Source organism: Prunus dulcis, chromosome 5 (assembly GCF_902201215.1).
Source record: "Prunus dulcis chromosome 5, ALMONDv2, whole genome shotgun sequence".
Classification (NCBI taxonomy): domain Eukaryota; kingdom Viridiplantae; phylum Streptophyta; class Magnoliopsida; order Rosales; family Rosaceae; genus Prunus; species Prunus dulcis.
In genome coordinates this window covers 17,144,320-17,160,494 of record NC_047654.1, presented here as the reverse complement: position 1 = coordinate 17,160,494, position 16,175 = coordinate 17,144,320, and the positions used below count along the sequence as shown (strand labels likewise).

The 16,175-nt window shown below is 37.9% G+C and overlaps 3 protein-coding genes across 4 annotated transcripts; 1 reads left to right on the top strand and 2 right to left on the bottom strand.

The window, feature by feature from the left end:
- Positions 1-325: 325 nt before the first annotated feature.
- Positions 326-4,717, bottom strand: LOC117628585. The gene is made up of 7 exons (XM_034361070.1): positions 4,514-4,717; positions 3,801-4,152; positions 3,173-3,387; positions 2,154-2,445; positions 1,986-2,071; positions 1,819-1,910; positions 326-1,056 (listed from the first exon to the last, which is right to left on the bottom strand). The coding sequence occupies exons 2-7, from the start codon at positions 4,101-4,103 to the stop codon at positions 809-811; spliced, it is 1,236 nt and encodes a 411-aa protein (XP_034216961.1). The 5' UTR covers positions 4,104-4,152; positions 4,514-4,717; the 3' UTR covers positions 326-808.
- A 1,182-nt stretch (positions 4,718-5,899) lies between these two features.
- LOC117629157 (endoglucanase 25-like) lies at positions 5,900-8,754 on the bottom strand. The gene is made up of 7 exons (XM_034361662.1): positions 8,361-8,754; positions 7,945-8,252; positions 7,353-7,829; positions 7,140-7,266; positions 6,863-7,038; positions 6,419-6,793; positions 5,900-5,968 (listed from the first exon to the last, which is right to left on the bottom strand). Exons 1-7 carry the CDS (start codon positions 8,752-8,754, stop codon positions 5,900-5,902), a joined length of 1,926 nt encoding a protein of 641 aa, XP_034217553.1.
- Positions 8,755-10,604: 1,850 nt separating this feature from the next.
- LOC117629246 (LEAF RUST 10 DISEASE-RESISTANCE LOCUS RECEPTOR-LIKE PROTEIN KINASE-like 1.2) lies at positions 10,605-15,954 on the top strand. 2 transcript variants are annotated; one of them, XM_034361777.1, is made up of 5 exons: positions 10,605-10,675; positions 10,759-11,551; positions 14,268-14,303; positions 14,426-14,686; positions 14,781-15,954. In XM_034361777.1, exons 1-5 carry the CDS (start codon positions 10,637-10,639, stop codon positions 15,707-15,709), a joined length of 2,058 nt encoding a protein of 685 aa, XP_034217668.1. In that variant the 5' UTR covers positions 10,605-10,636; the 3' UTR covers positions 15,710-15,954. The 2 variants fall into 2 exon arrangements, with proteins under 2 accessions (XP_034217668.1, XP_034217669.1); XM_034361778.1 differs by lacking the exons at positions 10,605-10,675; positions 10,759-11,551 and adding an exon at positions 12,788-14,033.
- The last annotated feature ends 221 nt before the right edge of the window (positions 15,955-16,175 follow it).

Below are 16,175 nucleotides of genomic sequence, written 5' to 3'. Positions count from 1 at the left end.
GAATCTGGGTTTGGGCCTCCTCTTCAGAGATAATAACTGAAAAATGGGCCGTGCACGGCTTCATTTGGTTTATAAAACATGGCCCTGCTTGAACTCAAATGTTTTTTTTTGAGTTTCAATGTTGCGAAATTCATTAAAACATGATCCTTCATCTAGACCTTTATATTTGCCACACGATCATTTCATTAAACTCAAGTAAATTTACTATTTTGATAAATCATGTGACTGATATGAAGGTCCACATCTATGGTTCATATACGGTACCCTCACCGATGTTCGCTTGTCACCCAATGAAGGATTTTCGCTTTCTACTTTTAAAAAAGAATCCCATGAAAGCTGGACCAATTTGAAGCAGCACAACATTCTAAATATCCATCTGCTTTACATCTCTACTTGTGAAAATATGCATAATATTCCTAAAACCAACAGATCAACGTAAATATACATATCTAATACACCATTTCCATTTTCATCTCTATTGGTCTTTTTGACCTTATTCTTCTTCCTTCCTTCCATACCTTTGGGTTTTTCTTTCACTGCTTCCTCTTTCTTTTTTCTTTTTCTTCTTTTATCTTTAAATTTTGTAAATGCCAACTTTCTCTTCTGTTTTTTTCTCTTTCTTGCATTCATAAACACAAAATTCACACCTAAAAGACCTCTCAAGGGGATTCCAGCATCCTCCCAGTCATATATGCCATGTACCATATACCTCAACATGGCCATCGATCGAGCATTCAATTTCAAGGCTTGTAACTCGTGGAATGGAAGCTAAGGTAGTTGCATTGCATCAATGAAACAACTTTCAATTTCACCTGCAGTACATGCCGTGTGAAGCAAAGAACTGGAAATCCGGGTGATTGACCCGAAGCAGGGTTAGCCAATTGGCTGCAGCCTGCATCAGGGAATTTGCCAGTTGACACTCCATTACTCCATTTTGTGTCCACGTTGTTCTTTTTAACTTATAAGCAGCCATTCCAAAAACAGGTAAGGAAATCTTTGGTACACCGTCCATCTCGGTGGGATAGACCATCACTGGAGCCTGCGTGCTTCCACTAACTGCCCAAAAGAAAAGAAAAATGTTAGGTATCAACAATGGCAAGATAGAATAAACATTATTGTAGATTAAATCATTTTCATAACCACAGAGACAACAGTAAATAACATGTTATAGAGCGCCTCATATCATGAACTATAGCCGTCGCCTATCATCAAACTCAAGAAAGAACATAGAAGAGCTACCTCCTGCTGTTAGATCTCTATCATCAAACTTTTCACAGGTAATTGTAATGCTGAAAAATAGAAACATATCCAGGATCCTTTCCCATACCCCAGTTCATCACCACTCTCTATCTCTCCCTCCCTCCCTCCCCTTCCTGTGTATAATTACACACTAACCACTCAGAACTAAGGCAAGCAGATATTGTTGTGTCAAACACAAATACCCAGCTATCTAGTACCAGCAAGAAGCATAAAAACGTTTTTTTTTTTTTCATTTTTCACTCATTTTGTTTAATAAGCTATTAACTCTGAACACGGAAGTTTGTGCCTGCAGGCAGATACAAAAGAATCTATTTGTGGTAAGTGGCACAGTATGCAAATATTGTTTGCATCAATATTGTGTTTTTGAAGAAAATATGAAATGGATTGAGATTGACTTGGGAAACTTTCCACTGAGCAAACTTAGGAAAGAAGTTCTGGTTCATGATATGGATAAAGATTTGGGAAGCCTGATTCTTATCCAGTGAAAGGAAAATAATTTATCATATCGAAATGCTGGCAAAATACCACAATACCAATTCTTGAAAGAGTCACAATTACCTGCCGTGGGTGTTGAAAGTGAATGATACGTCAGAAAGCAAGCTTCCAAATCTTTCAGTGTTGGACCCATAGGTATTCGATATATGGGATACCTACAAAATTCAACCAGAGCAGTTGAATTTTGGTCCATACAAGGCAACATAATAGTAAAGATAATGTTTTCTTACCAAGCCACTGACATCCAACTTCCTGGCAGTAAGTCACAACTTCTTAATGTCTTCAACCCAGGGTACTGGCATGCTAGATCTGATATCTGTTAAAAATCACAATAATATATATTAAATAAGGCAATAATAAACTAGCCCAAATATACTGCAGCAAAATAATAAACTCGCCTTGTCAGCCAATGGTCCTCGGCCATATGGAGCATCCTGCTCAAGAAACTCAAAAAGCAGGACACCACGAGAATTCCCAGCTTCTCCATCATCACTAGAAAAGCCTTCTTGTAACAAAGGGTGTTCATCATGTATGGACAACCCGCCCATTCTAATAGGAACATTCATGTTTAAACGGTGAAGAGCTTGCTGCTCCTTAGCAGTCTTTTTGTGTTTCTCAACTTCATAATCACTGCTTGCATCACTACTTGAATCCAAATCGTAGTCAACATAACTGTCCTCACCAACTTGCCTAATCAAAGGAGAGAAATTCAAAGCCCAGTTAGATGCCAATAGACCATATCAGACACTCAAATATATATTATCAAGAATAACATAAGACTACATGAGACAAAAATTCATAACAAGAAATGCATAAAAAATGAATAAACATGGAACAAAAAGAGAGCAGAAGAGTGGGAACAGGGCGAAGACTGGAAGAACTTTGAGAAATTGAGATTCTATAAAAATGAAACTGAACATAATCAACACATAAAGTTTTCAAGCACCAAATCATTATCTATCACAGTTTGTCACCATAACTTTACAACAGAAATTTGATCAATTAAGCATCCTAGATATGAATGTACAGAGTGATATGATTCTTCATCAGAAACCGTTTGATGGTGATGACCACATCTACATAGATAGTACTAGTTTATTGAAGAAAAAGATTGGATCAGCAGCGCATGATGCATTGTATGATTAAATTTCATGAAAACAAATAGTACTAGTCATGGAATGTCGACAATAAAGCATCATACTGATATTTCTGAATAGAACCAACGTCCTGCGCACCAAATCATTTAAAATTAGATTGCGCGTAACTAAATAATCATTGTCAACAACACATGTGCAACAAAGAAAGCAAATTCAACTCGATTTCAGAACAAATATTTGTGCATCAGAATTGCTGGTATTGTCCAAAGATTACAAACTAGCATCCAAATGTATGAATGCAACCAGAATTTTTTTAATACCTTGACTTTGCATTTGACTTCACAGAAGATTCCCCATATAATTGGATACCAGATAAATAGGGAACATAATATTGAATAACAGAATCACTTTTGTTAAGTACCAATGGCACTCCTGCCCCATATGCACTCCACTCCCTAAACGATTCCCAAAGATCATTCAATGTGAAGTAAGGCTGAAACTCAACATCGCAAGTCCTCCACCCCCTCATCGTCGTCTGCACCAAAAGAAACAATCTTTTAGAGGATTGCAAAACTAAGTAACTCCTCATTGAAATAACAAAACAGTGTAGTAGAAAGGCAATAAATTTTATTCTGAAGTTGTTTTTGCACCTAAGCGTAGCTTGTAATTATCTCAAGTCCTAAGTTACGGAAACTCCAAAGGTAAAAAGTCTCAATTTCTACACGTTCTCGTATATTTTGGCATCAGCAAAACATGCCGTCTGAGAAACCAACTAGACGTGGTCAAAATCTTTGCTTCATTTGTTCAAGGCTTGGCAAGTGCAGCCCCTATTATTCTCCCACATATGGAAAACCCAACAACAAAAACTCAGTTTCCTTCACATTTTCAGACAATTTTGGAGCAGCCAAATACAAAGCACAACAGATAAAACATAAAGATATGATCAACCTTAGAGAAATACTGCGCAGGAACTGAAGGAGTGGTGGACTCCAAGAGCCTGTCAAGATTACTACTAGGCTTTAGAGATGACTCAGAAGAAGGCTTTGCCAATGTATTTGGAGGCTCTTTGGGGCTTCTCTTCTCAGAAACCACTACTTTGCTCTTTGGAAGCTCTTTGGGGTTCTCGTTTGCATCATTCTTGGCTTTCCTAGCTTGCTTTTGCTGATTATTGTATCTCTTTCTTGCTTTCACAGGAATGTAAAACCTGTCTTCCCCACGTACATTTCCAAACTGTAACCCACTTCCCAACATTTGCACAGCTCAGACCTTTTCAAATAAAACTAGTACCTCCGCTTGGTTACTGAGAAAACGGAGGAAACTAAAATGAAAAGGCAGAAACTTTGCAATATACTCTGTTTTTTTCTTTACTTGTCTGGTTCCCAAGAAAGAAAATTCAAAACCCAACTCACCCAAATTGAAAACAAATAAAAAGAGGTGTTCTGTGAGTAATTCTTTAGCTCATCAAAGTCCCAAATTAGTACTAGATATATATAAGATGCTGATATTTATAGAAGGAAAGCGATCATTCGTCCGGGATTTCTAGCGATTTCTCGGTAACCAAAAACAGCATAGAAAACTTAAAAATTTATCTTCGAAATCCCAAATTGAAAATAAATAAATAAATAAATTGTATTGCAAGTGATCAGATCAAAGAAACTCACAAAGCCCGAAAGCGTTGTATGATTAAAAGAAAAAACCAGAAAATTGGATCGGAAAGCTTCAAAGCCTAGAGAGAAAGCACTGCGGATTAAATGAGAGCCGAATGAATGGGTTCTGTGGGAAGGAAGAAGGAAACAAAGCGTGAAGGAAAGCACCTGGGGAGGGGAAGCTTGAACCAGTGTGTATTATAAATGAAGACGAAGATAATAATTATTTCTTATTTTATTACGAGTTTATTTGTTTGTTGGTAATATTGGTTTTGGTTATTGTGGTAAATGAATTAATAAAATATTTTGGGAAGGAAATAGGTGATGTGAAGTAGTTGCACAATTGTGATTGGTGGGTTAGTTTGTGAGCTGGCATTTACAGTTTACTTTACATTGGCACGTGCAAGACACGAGGCTCAGGAGTAGGTGGTGTGGTTGTACGTGCACACTTGTCATCAAGTGAGAGCTACCAGCCTACTAACACGCAAGATTATGATTAAGCTCACTCATAAATTTCTTCATTATTGTGATTTTTTATTTATTTTTAATCTTCTTTGGTAATTTATAAATAGTGAGCTTTTTGGGTCACATTCCAAAAAAGAAGAATAAATAAATAAATATTCCTTTGAATTTGGGTAACTTTTTCATTAGAATTTTTTGGCTTTCTATATTTTTGTGTACTGGTCAGCAGTTTCGACCACTCAAATTTTCAATAGTTGAAATGGAATGTGTCATTGAGGAAGGGTAATGGACTTTAATGTGGATTTCTAATGGATTTTAATGTTTGTTCATATCAAAACGAGTTGTTGAGTTTGGTCATTTTTTTCTTTGGTCATAGACTTATAGGTCGGGTTTGGTTCACAAACACAAACTATGACGTGCTCTCTCCTTCCCTCTTCTTCATCGTGCAGCAACCTATATTTTTTGTCTGAATTTTGAGCTTGGTAGAATCATGCAAAATAAATCATATTGAATGTTAGGTTTAACCGAAAATGCTAGAAATATAGTTGACAACAGCTAGGTAAATTTGGGTTGTGGGTTGTGTTAGATAGAGAACGCCCAAGAAAAAAACCAATAGAATATAGAAAATAGAAATGGTATTTGATTGGTTAGTGCATTTACTTGATTTGAGAATATTTTGCAAGATATGTGCAATGTCCCAATCAATGAATGAAGAAGGAAGATGAGATAGGACCCAAGTATTTAGTGGTAGAAAGGGAGACAATGAGGTTGACTCGTGGCCCTACTCTTATCAACTCAACTATGTATGACACAAAATTAAGTGATAAGACAATATACATGTAACACACATGTAATTTACCAGAAAATTTTGTATGAAAACGAGTATACCGCTGTTTTGCTATACTTTTTTAATCATAGACTGACCCTATGAAAAAGTTATCACATTTGACATAATGTGATTGGCCGAATATAACAAAATAGTGTTATCATCGTTTCGTGTAAGTGTTTCTGTACTCCTTGGGTTTGGTGGGTTATTAATTTTATTTTTTGGAAAAAATGATATTATAAACTTGGTCGGGGGCCAGCCAATATCCCCATCATTGTCCCGGAAGGACTTGACCAAATGTTGTTCATGAAGCCACTCAACTTGGTCAACCCTGGTTCTTTACAAGGCATAGACATGCATAGATTGATTTTCCCGAACACAATATGTGGCACCACAGGGATCTATAATGATTGATCAAGTTGAGGCACAAAAGAATACTTTACTTGATGCTCCTGTAGTCCTGGTAAATCACAAAGCTTAGCATACAAGTTACAACCAACAGCAAGCTTAGTTTGATTTCACAAGTGAAGGGTCTCAATTCTTTAACTACGAACTTGAAACTACACAAACTAACCCAAAAAAAACCAATCAATGTAGTGCAGCAGATTTCCCTTTTTTCACAAAATTTTAGCAAAGATACCCATCTGGTCTATGCCCAAATTCATGCCTTTGGTTTTCGAAGAAGGAAGATAAGGAGGAGCATGAAGTGCAATGAGTGCTGCAACTAAGCCAGCATTGCTTGATATGCTAGGCTCAGTGAACTCTTGTTTGTCCCTTTGATCTATAAATTTGTCAAATTGGTCAGGTCCTGCTACCATTGCTCCCAAAAGCAAATTGGGATTTGGGTCTTTGGAGAATTGCCATCTATCTTCTCCGTCCTTGCAAGAGTAATATTGACCATCCCAAGGGATTGATGCGCTCCTATGGTGCACTTGGCTTGGAAACTTATCTCCAAACCCAACCATGTAGCTCATCTTCATTGGATTCTCTCCTAGAATGTAATTTACCTGAAAACAATTCATGCAGATTGAAGACTATAATAATATAATTAATATATGCAATGCAATATTACTTGCCTGAGACGTGGAGAAATTGCGCAGCATATCCAGGGAAAAGCCGAAACCTCTGCAACTCCTACCAGAACTCCGCACAAGATAAAGGTAGTCGCTGTACAATTTACTAAGAAAGGATGCTGTTGCGGCATACTCCAGACGAGCTGCCCCAAGATTAGGCCTTTGGATGATCAATCCACCTGCATTCATTTAGGATTTTTTAGGCACATGCATTTCATCAAGTGAAGCATCATATCAACAGGTAGATCTAGGCGTCCATTCCATTTCCATATATTAATACCTGGCGTCATTTTCTGGGAAGAAAGATAAGAACACATGAGGGAGTCCGTCATGTCTGAGGATGCGCCTAAAGAAGCTTCATACGGGAAGCCAAGATCATGAAAAAATTGCAGACGCGTTAGCAACACCTACAATATTATGTATGCAGAACTGTGATCACAAAGCTTATCTATTTCTGAAACTTCCCAGATTGATTATTTGCAACGAAAATTACCGCGTTGGCAGTAAGCTTGTTGTTCCAGTAGAAAACCCCTTTATCAGCACTTGTTTCATTCCCCACTGCGTAGTCAAATTCTTCTGTGGCATATCCTAAATATGAATTGTCACCAGTAGCAAAAAATAGCCATGTTCCTCCCCAGACCAGTTCATCTTGGTGACCAGATGAGTTATAAAAATTTATAGCTTCTCCTCCACAAGCATCAACCTTAGTGTATGTTCCTTGCCTAGCAGTGTCTAGCTTAGTAATTGCACTCTCAAATAGCTTCTCAGCTGCTGTGACTAATTCTCCTGAGTAAACATTGTTTTCTTTGAACACTAATGAAGCAGCTGATAATGCTGCAACAATTTCCCCTGCTAAATCGGAAGCTGTGTTATCGCAAAATGAAACGGTTCTCTTGTAGTTCATGTCTTCAGGTCTTTGCCAGCAGTTTATATCATTAGGAACCTTGGCATCGCTGTTTGCACTTCCAATCTAAATTGTAAGAAAAAAAAAAAACAATAACAAGGAATATTGTCACTAATTGTCCATTATAATGTTCATGAAAAAGGATTATTAATTATGGTACAAAATTGTTCATAAGGCTTGCCTGAGAATACAATATGGTATCTGAAGTTGTGTTAGGGGGAACAAAGAGTTTGAGCAAATAATCACTTCCCCATTTGATTATGTCCTTGACATGATCAAGCTCACCAATATCAGCATACTTGTCATGATATTCAATCACACTCCAACTCAACAGGGTTACAGTATAAGCTGTAGGGAAGCTGAATTTTATGTTGTTGCCAGAATCATAGAAACCACCCTCAAGATTAACCGGTTTACTGCCTGAGTTCCCATCTTGCAATCCTGAACTTGCTCGAAATTTTACCGGACTGTTATTGGGGTACACCCCAGCTGATGAAGAAGAATTTTTCAGCAAATTAGATGAAAAATAAATTATATGGCAAATCCTATAATGTAACTGTTTCTAATAAAATGCGTATGATGGTAGAAATATATTACACTTTTGAGCATCGAAGAACGTTAGAGCTTGGTTCAATGCAAGTGTAAGATTCTTTGAAGGACGATCGTGATGATGTTCTGAGGGCAAAAAGTGTAGCAGTAAAAGTAGAGCTAGGATAAGAAAAACTGTGGAGACAGAAATGTAAAGACAACGTTTAAAGTACTTTTTATCTGTGATAACAAGATTGTATTGGTAGGACTTGGAGTACTGAGAAGGGATTGAATCGTTGGCCATGGTAGACTGAGGAAGAAGGTTAAAGTCAATTTCTATAGAATTCCAACGACTTGCGGAAGGAAGCAAACGGCGGGCCTCTGAAGTATGAACAAACCTCACAGGTTCTGAGTCTGTTGCAGAAGTATGTGAGACAGTGTGGGAACCTAGAGAAGATGGCATTGCTTGCTGTGAACCTGGGAGGTGGTGTTGTAGGTTGGATAGGGCAAATGGCACTGAAAAGAGAAGGGAAAGGTTTTGATGTATTCTAAATATTTGCCCTTCTCTCTGTGGTTTTTTTTATGCTGCATTGGCATTAATTAGGTCTCCATCATCAAATTCAAATGTGGATAGAAACTAAAAAATCCTAAGTTTCAAGTCCATGTAGTATAAAATTACTTGCTGTAGTTATTCACAATGAAACGGCTTCTTGATAAAGCAGAAGCATGAGCTAGCTAAACCACAAAATTTCGATACTATCAAAGAGAATGAATCGTTGGCCGGCAATTCAATTTACATCAGAAAACAGTTGAAAGAAACCAATTTACTTACAATAATTCATGTAACTAAAAGCTGGTGAGTAGTTTCTTCCAATCCAGATACAAGGCAAGGCAAGAAAAAACAACTGAAAAGAAAAATTAGTGACCAAAAGGGACCAAAAACTTGTCTTAGGATAGGACCATGGTTGGGCATGTTTGACTTCTTTCTACAGCATTTTTCTAGTTATTGGACAACGTTGTTATCACCAAGAAACCATTCATTCACTCTCAAAATCAAAACCTAAACAAAACTATGGGCACGGCCTGACTTATTTTCTCTCACTCAGCTAACCAAAGGCGTTTAGTTATTTTGAAATTAGTTATCATTTTTTTTAATAACTGAAAATTAAAATTAGTCATCGAACACATTTTCAGTATTCAGTTTTCCAAAAAAATGAAAGAGAAAAGATTATCAAACAGTTCCTAAATTTATGACGTTCATATTTTAAGTCTTTAAATTATTATAATGAACCAAATGAAGTGAAAAGTGAAAAAAGACACCCGTTCTAAACGTAGAGAGTCATAATTCAATTCAACTTTCTTGTATTACTTGTATCGATTGATTTCATTTGGGTCTGTTCATTAGACCGAAAAGAAATGGGCATTGACTTGAGTGAGTGTCTACGCAACGCAATACTGGGAACTTGGGAAGTTGCTAATCTATATGATAATGAGACTTACAAATTATATTCAAAAGATTTATTTGGTACACAAATAATATTCAGAAAAATAAAAATAAAATTGAAAAGCAAGATTTGGTGTGTGATCACGTCAAGATTTGACAATGAACTTTTTTTCTTCCCTTCCTTGAGATGCTGCATGTCTCATACATTTGTCGCAACTTGAACTTGATTGGGCTTCATTTGGAATTGTGAACAAAATTATAAAATGCACGCTACCGATACCAATTGGTGTTGTTGACCCAGTCATCTTAGCTATACTCCTGCTCCTGCAGCAGGTACATGAGAAAATTATATGTAATTCAAACACGCACAATTATAGTTCAAACTTCAAATCAAATCCTACCATTAATAAACACAGGCAGGGAACCGTCATCCCTGAAATAAATAAAAAATTGTCCAAACTGAACTCCTGTGCCTATCAAAGGAAGCTTCTTCCTTTGTCATCATTCAACAATAATCAATATCAATTAGGCCTCCTCCAGTTGCTTAATAACAAGAAGCGTCAGTGCGGTGTCACACTGAAAAATTTATCATACTTCTCAATGTAGCTCTTTGGTGTTCAATAAAATAAGATATATGTGGGATTAGGATGGCCTTTATTTTAAATTTTTTTTTTTGGGGTAAGTCATCCTTTGTTTGTTTACCTATTGAATGGAAATTTCTTTTCTTTTTCTTTTTTTTGGGTCAATCAATGGAAATTTCTTAGGCAAACGCATAGAAGTCAAGTCAATAATAAGCCGTCGTTTCCTCAGTCTCTATATATCTGTCACCCAGAAGCCCACCCACTTTCTTTGATCCTCAAAATAGATAATAGTCTGCCTGTTTGAAATACTATTGCATAACATGCTTTCCATCTGCTTCATGTTTTCTGAACGTGATAAGGTGGTATGAACATCATTTACTTCTCATCAAACTGCTATTGATTCTCCATCTCCAATTCTAATTTTCTCCTTGAGCTTCTGCAGATGACCATGCCCACAGCCCACATCTTCCTAAGACTACCCATCCTCTTCATCACCTTCAACTTGATCACAGCGTTGATCCCCTCTGCTCTTTGCGATGACGATGCTCAATACACAGAGTGCCGCAATACCTACGACTGCGGTTTGCTTAAAAACATAACCTACCCTTTCTGGGCAGCCAACGGTCGGCCCCACCACTGCGGGCGAGAAGGGTACGAACTCACCTGCCGAGATAATGAATACCCTGTTATCAGAATTGAAGAACAAGACTTCCTTGTCTTGAACATTAGCAGGGAAATTAACATCATCACAATTGCTCGCAGAGACCTCTGGGACAGACCTTGCACTAGCAGGCTCATCAACACCACTTTGGACTACGATCGTTTCGCTTACGTTCAAGCTGTTCGGAACCTGACTTTGTTCTATGGCTGCGTCCCTCACAATCAGTCAATCGCAAATAACTTTACTTGCAAAATAGAGGGTACCCAAAACGATCTTGCGTTCTATATAGACGACTCTATCTCGAGGCTTAATCCTCGTCCAAATGGGACCTTGTGCCTCCACAATATCAGAGTCCCCATAATGTGGACGGGTGTTGATGTTCTGCCTGAGAATTACACGGTGGATGTACTGAAACGTGTTTTGGAGCTAGGCTTCCAGGTTGAGTACGAGGCCGAATGGGAGCTCTGTGGACCATGCATGCTCTCTAATGGAACCTGCGGATCCAACACCACTGACTCTTTTCTCTGCTTTTGCGGGGGCCATCCTTATGAGGAAACCTGTCCAAGTTCTGGAGGTACGCATGTCAATTCCTTCTTATTTTTCCCGGTTCATAATTTTCCCGGTTCAACCTTTTTTAGTTTGGAGTTTCCATTAATTAGTCAGAATTTGGAGATACCACTTCAGATTACGAACTTCTAATTAGAAATGGGATGGCTGAATAAGTTGTAATTAACCCCCCACAGAAGAAATGATTAGTTAAGTAATTCTAATTACAGAGAACTAAAACATATGATCCTTTTGGCTGTGACTCCCAAGTGAAATGTGCAACTGCCATTCTCTTTGCTCTGCTTTAGCCTCTACCTCATCAACAAGTTTTGTTATCTTTGCTCTGTTTTTATTTCATCTTGAGTTTGTTGGTTAATTAGAGTCTTTTCCTATTCCATTTCCATCTGAATTCAGATATTAGTTGCATATAAACCCTCCCTGAGTGAACATAGACACCAGAAGTGATGCTATTTGACTGGTTACCCTTCCCTGTTGATAAAATAAAAATAAAATAAGGACAACGCATAAGGTCTGCTACCAGTGGTTGGTAAATGCCACGTATGCATTGACCAGGTCAACGGTCCACTAGAGACTCATGGAATTCAATAAGGCGTCTGTTGATTTCAAATGGTTCACACTGCACTGCACGCCAACCTCGCCCCTTAATCGTAAGTCCGCATACGATTTCTCCACCTTTTGCAACTGAGGTCTTGTGTTCGAATCCTTTATCTCTAATAACGTTTGTAATATTAAAAAATCTCACTAACTAATTTTTGTTGGTCAAGATAGGAATTAGAGTTGAGTATATGATAATTTATTATGGGTATGATTTGATCACATTGAATCACGAATTATTCTAGAACATAATTAGTTTTCCAATATTATACTACTAGTCATGTTGCCAGGTGAAAATGAAATCCAGTATAAGTCTTCGATTAAGTGCACATCTCCATCATCTTGGATCAATATTTTTTATCCGTGTTACTTTTAAGCCCAAACAAAGTCTCTGTCTACACTTTCGGTTCAACCAACCACAACTCTCAAAGCAAAGTCGTCCACCGAAGTCTCTAGTGCTGCATCACTCATTCCTTTAGAAATTCACCGAATTTTGGTTTTCCTCTTTCTTTCTTTTTTTCGGGTATTTAGTACTGATTTTTCTAAATCCCATTCATTTTTTAAAAAAATGAAAGGTCAGCAGCAGATGGTATGCCAAAATTATACTAAATATCGCTGAATAATTAGTGGCGCTTCTATTTTTCTCTTTGACTAGGAAAACGTTTTCTGTCTAAATTGTTGTATTTGGTTTTGAAATTTCCAGCATTTGCCGAATTTTATACGAAAAAGCCACTAAACTTTGAAAACGATGTCTTATTTTGTATGATTCTCTCTTATGGCCCTGTATGGGTAACTTCCCACCACAAGCTGACATCGTTTGCCATGAAATAATCCACTAGTTATACGTTTCCCATGGCATGGAGGATGCATTTCTATAACTATTACATGAAACCCTCCAGCCAAGCCATACAACAAGTAACATGTTCAAAATCTATTTTTAAAGCCTTTTGCTTTCAAAGTCCTTCCTGTTGCTTAAACCATTGGTTTGTTTAGTCAAGTCTCCTCTTTTTCAAACTCCAATCATAGAATCAGACACCTACTACCAAGAATTTTCCACCATCTGTTCATTTCTAACTCTCATTAATTTCACCATATGATTTCTTCTCTGTTTCGTGATCATCCACTCCAAATGTATCTCCTCCTCCAAAACCACTTCAAGGGCAAAATACCTTTCCATGTATGTATTATCACTATCATCTTCACAACCTTAGCCAAGCAAACTTCCTCTCTAGACCAAAGCTACGAGGCCTGCAAGCCTCAAACATGTGGAAATGGTCCGAATATAAGCTACCCCTTTTGGCTTTCTGATCGACAAGAGTCCTTCTGTGGCTACTCGAGCTTCAAGATCGCCTGCAATGGAGAAAATCCAGTACTTAGTATTTCCGACGATGATTATATCATTAAAGATATCTTCTACTCGAACCATTCATTCGTGCTGGCCAACGCTGTTGTGTATCATGATAAATGTCCACTCCCTCTGCACAACTTTAGCCTTGATCGAACACCTTTCAGTTATAGTTCTGATCAAATTGATTTTTCCTTCTTCTACAATTGCGACGAAGAGCCTAAAGAGTACATGCATCCATATCCAATTGACTGTGCTAGCAATGACAGCCATCATTCATTTGCTACTTTTCACAAGGAGGTACTGAAGGACTCGAACTACTCATTTGACTCATGCCAGTCTCCGGTGAATTTGCCTGTTGATGTGGCTGTTGGTGTCGAGGCCTTGTTGCGAATGAACTACACAGAAATCTTGAAGATGGGGTTTCTTTTGAATTGGACTGCACAAAATTGCAGCAAATGTGAGAAGAGTAGCGGGCGCTGTGGATTCAAAAACAATGAATTTGTCTGTTTTTGCAGCGACCGGCCTCGTTCCCAAACCTGTGACCATGGTACTTCTGTAGAAACATCACTACTAGTAATTCTTGAAATTTTCAAAAAACAGCAGTGGAGGTTTCTTCTGTAGTATTTGCAAGATTTATAATCCATCAACATGAATAAGCTGGTTTAGAAAACAAAAGAGATCAGTTGGATTAATTAAATGTTATGATGTTATGTTTGGTTTTACCCCTAAAGTTTGTATCACTTATATTCTAAGAATTCTGCTTCTTTGATTGCTTTTGCAGACAATTCGTGGAACTGGAAAAGAAAGGTTGTTATAGGTAATATATCAGCAACCTCCTTTCCTTCAGTTGTTTGATGTTTTACCACATTTCCCATTTAGATTATGTTCACTCGTCATCTATTCATGAATTGCCATCTCTGATCTCTCCCTTGTCCCCAGGTGTTTGCGCATCTGCTGCTACTGTACTTATAATGTGTGTTGTTTGCTTTGTATACCAACGCCGCAACAGAAAACAATATGCTCCATCATCCCTTATATCTCGAAGCATCTTTTCTAAACAAACTTCCATGGATGATATGGAGAAGGGAAGTACCTACCTTGGAGTGCATTTGTTCACATATAAGGAACTTGAAGAAGCAACTAATTATTTTGATTCAGCCAAAGAACTCGGTGATGGAGGCTTTGGCACAGTGTATCATGGTAACAGCTTACACCCTTTTATCCTTAAAATCACTCATTTTTGTTAAGCATTTTATGAAACTTCTTGTTCTTAATTTGTAAATTTCTTATACAGGAAATGTCCGTGATGGGAGAGCCGTTGCAGTCAAGCGTCTATATGAAAACAATTGCAAGAGAGTTGAGCAGTTCATGAATGAAATTGAGATTTTAGCTCGCCTGCGCCACCAAAATCTTGTCTTGCTCTATGGTTGCACCTCTCGCCACAGCCGTGAACTCCTCCTTGTGTATGAATACATTCCTAATGGAACTCTTGCTGAGCATCTTCATGGTGAAAGAGCAAAACCTGGTGCACTGCCATGGCTTACTCGAATGAACATTGCCATAGAAACTGCAAGTGCATTGTCATATCTTCATGCATCTGATATTATCCACCGTGACGTGAAAACGACGAATATTCTCCTTGACAACAACTTCTGTGTCAAAGTAGCGGACTTTGGACTATCTCGCCTCTTCCCCACAGATGTGACCCACATATCAACTGCTCCACAAGGAACTCCAGGTTATGTTGATCCTGAGTATAACCAATGCTACCAGCTTACTAGCAAGAGTGATGTCTATAGCTTTGGGGTGGTCATGATTGAGCTCATATCATCCCTGCCTGCTGTTGATATCACAAGGCATCGACATGAGATCAATTTGTCGAACATGGCTATCAACAAGATTCAAAACCATGCATTGCATGAGCTAGTAGACACATGCCTAGGGTTTGAATCAGACTACAGAATAAGAAAAATGATAATTGCAGTGGCAGAATTAGCATTTCGGTGCCTGCAAAATGACAAGGAGGTGAGACCTTCCATGCCTGATGTGCTAGATGAGCTAAAGCGGATACAGAGTAAGGATTTTGATAAAGAAAAGGCAGAGGAGATTGATATTTCAGCTGATGATGTTGTGTTGTTAAAGAGTGATCCACTGCCTCCTCCCCCAGATACTCTGACATTAAATTGGATTAGCAGCTCTACAACACCGAATGGTAGCGGTTAAAGTTTTTTCTTGTCAATTTTCTAAGTTTACCATACGCCAAATGTCATGGCTTTCATTTCCTATTCATCTACAAAACTTGTGATTTTTTTGAATGAGTTGTAGATATTATGTGAGAGCCGACAGAGGTATGCTAAGGTCCCATGTATAGTGCAGTTAGGCTACATGGTTTATCTGTTTTCTTTCAACCAGCTAATATTTTTAACAATTTAATTGTTTTATTCGTTAAATGCATTGTCTATTAGCGAGTCATCTAGTAAAGACAAATTTCCTCAAATCATACAATTCCAGAAATCAAAGCTGACTGAAACAGAACTGCAAAACAAACTACATTGACATGTTGATGATGGATAATATGATAACATCTGAGCTGAACTCCAATTGGCATTCGGCTGTTTGCTGCATCTAATAAGCAGTGACAGTAATTTTAGAACCAAGTTGGGATCAACACATAGACAAAACTGAAACC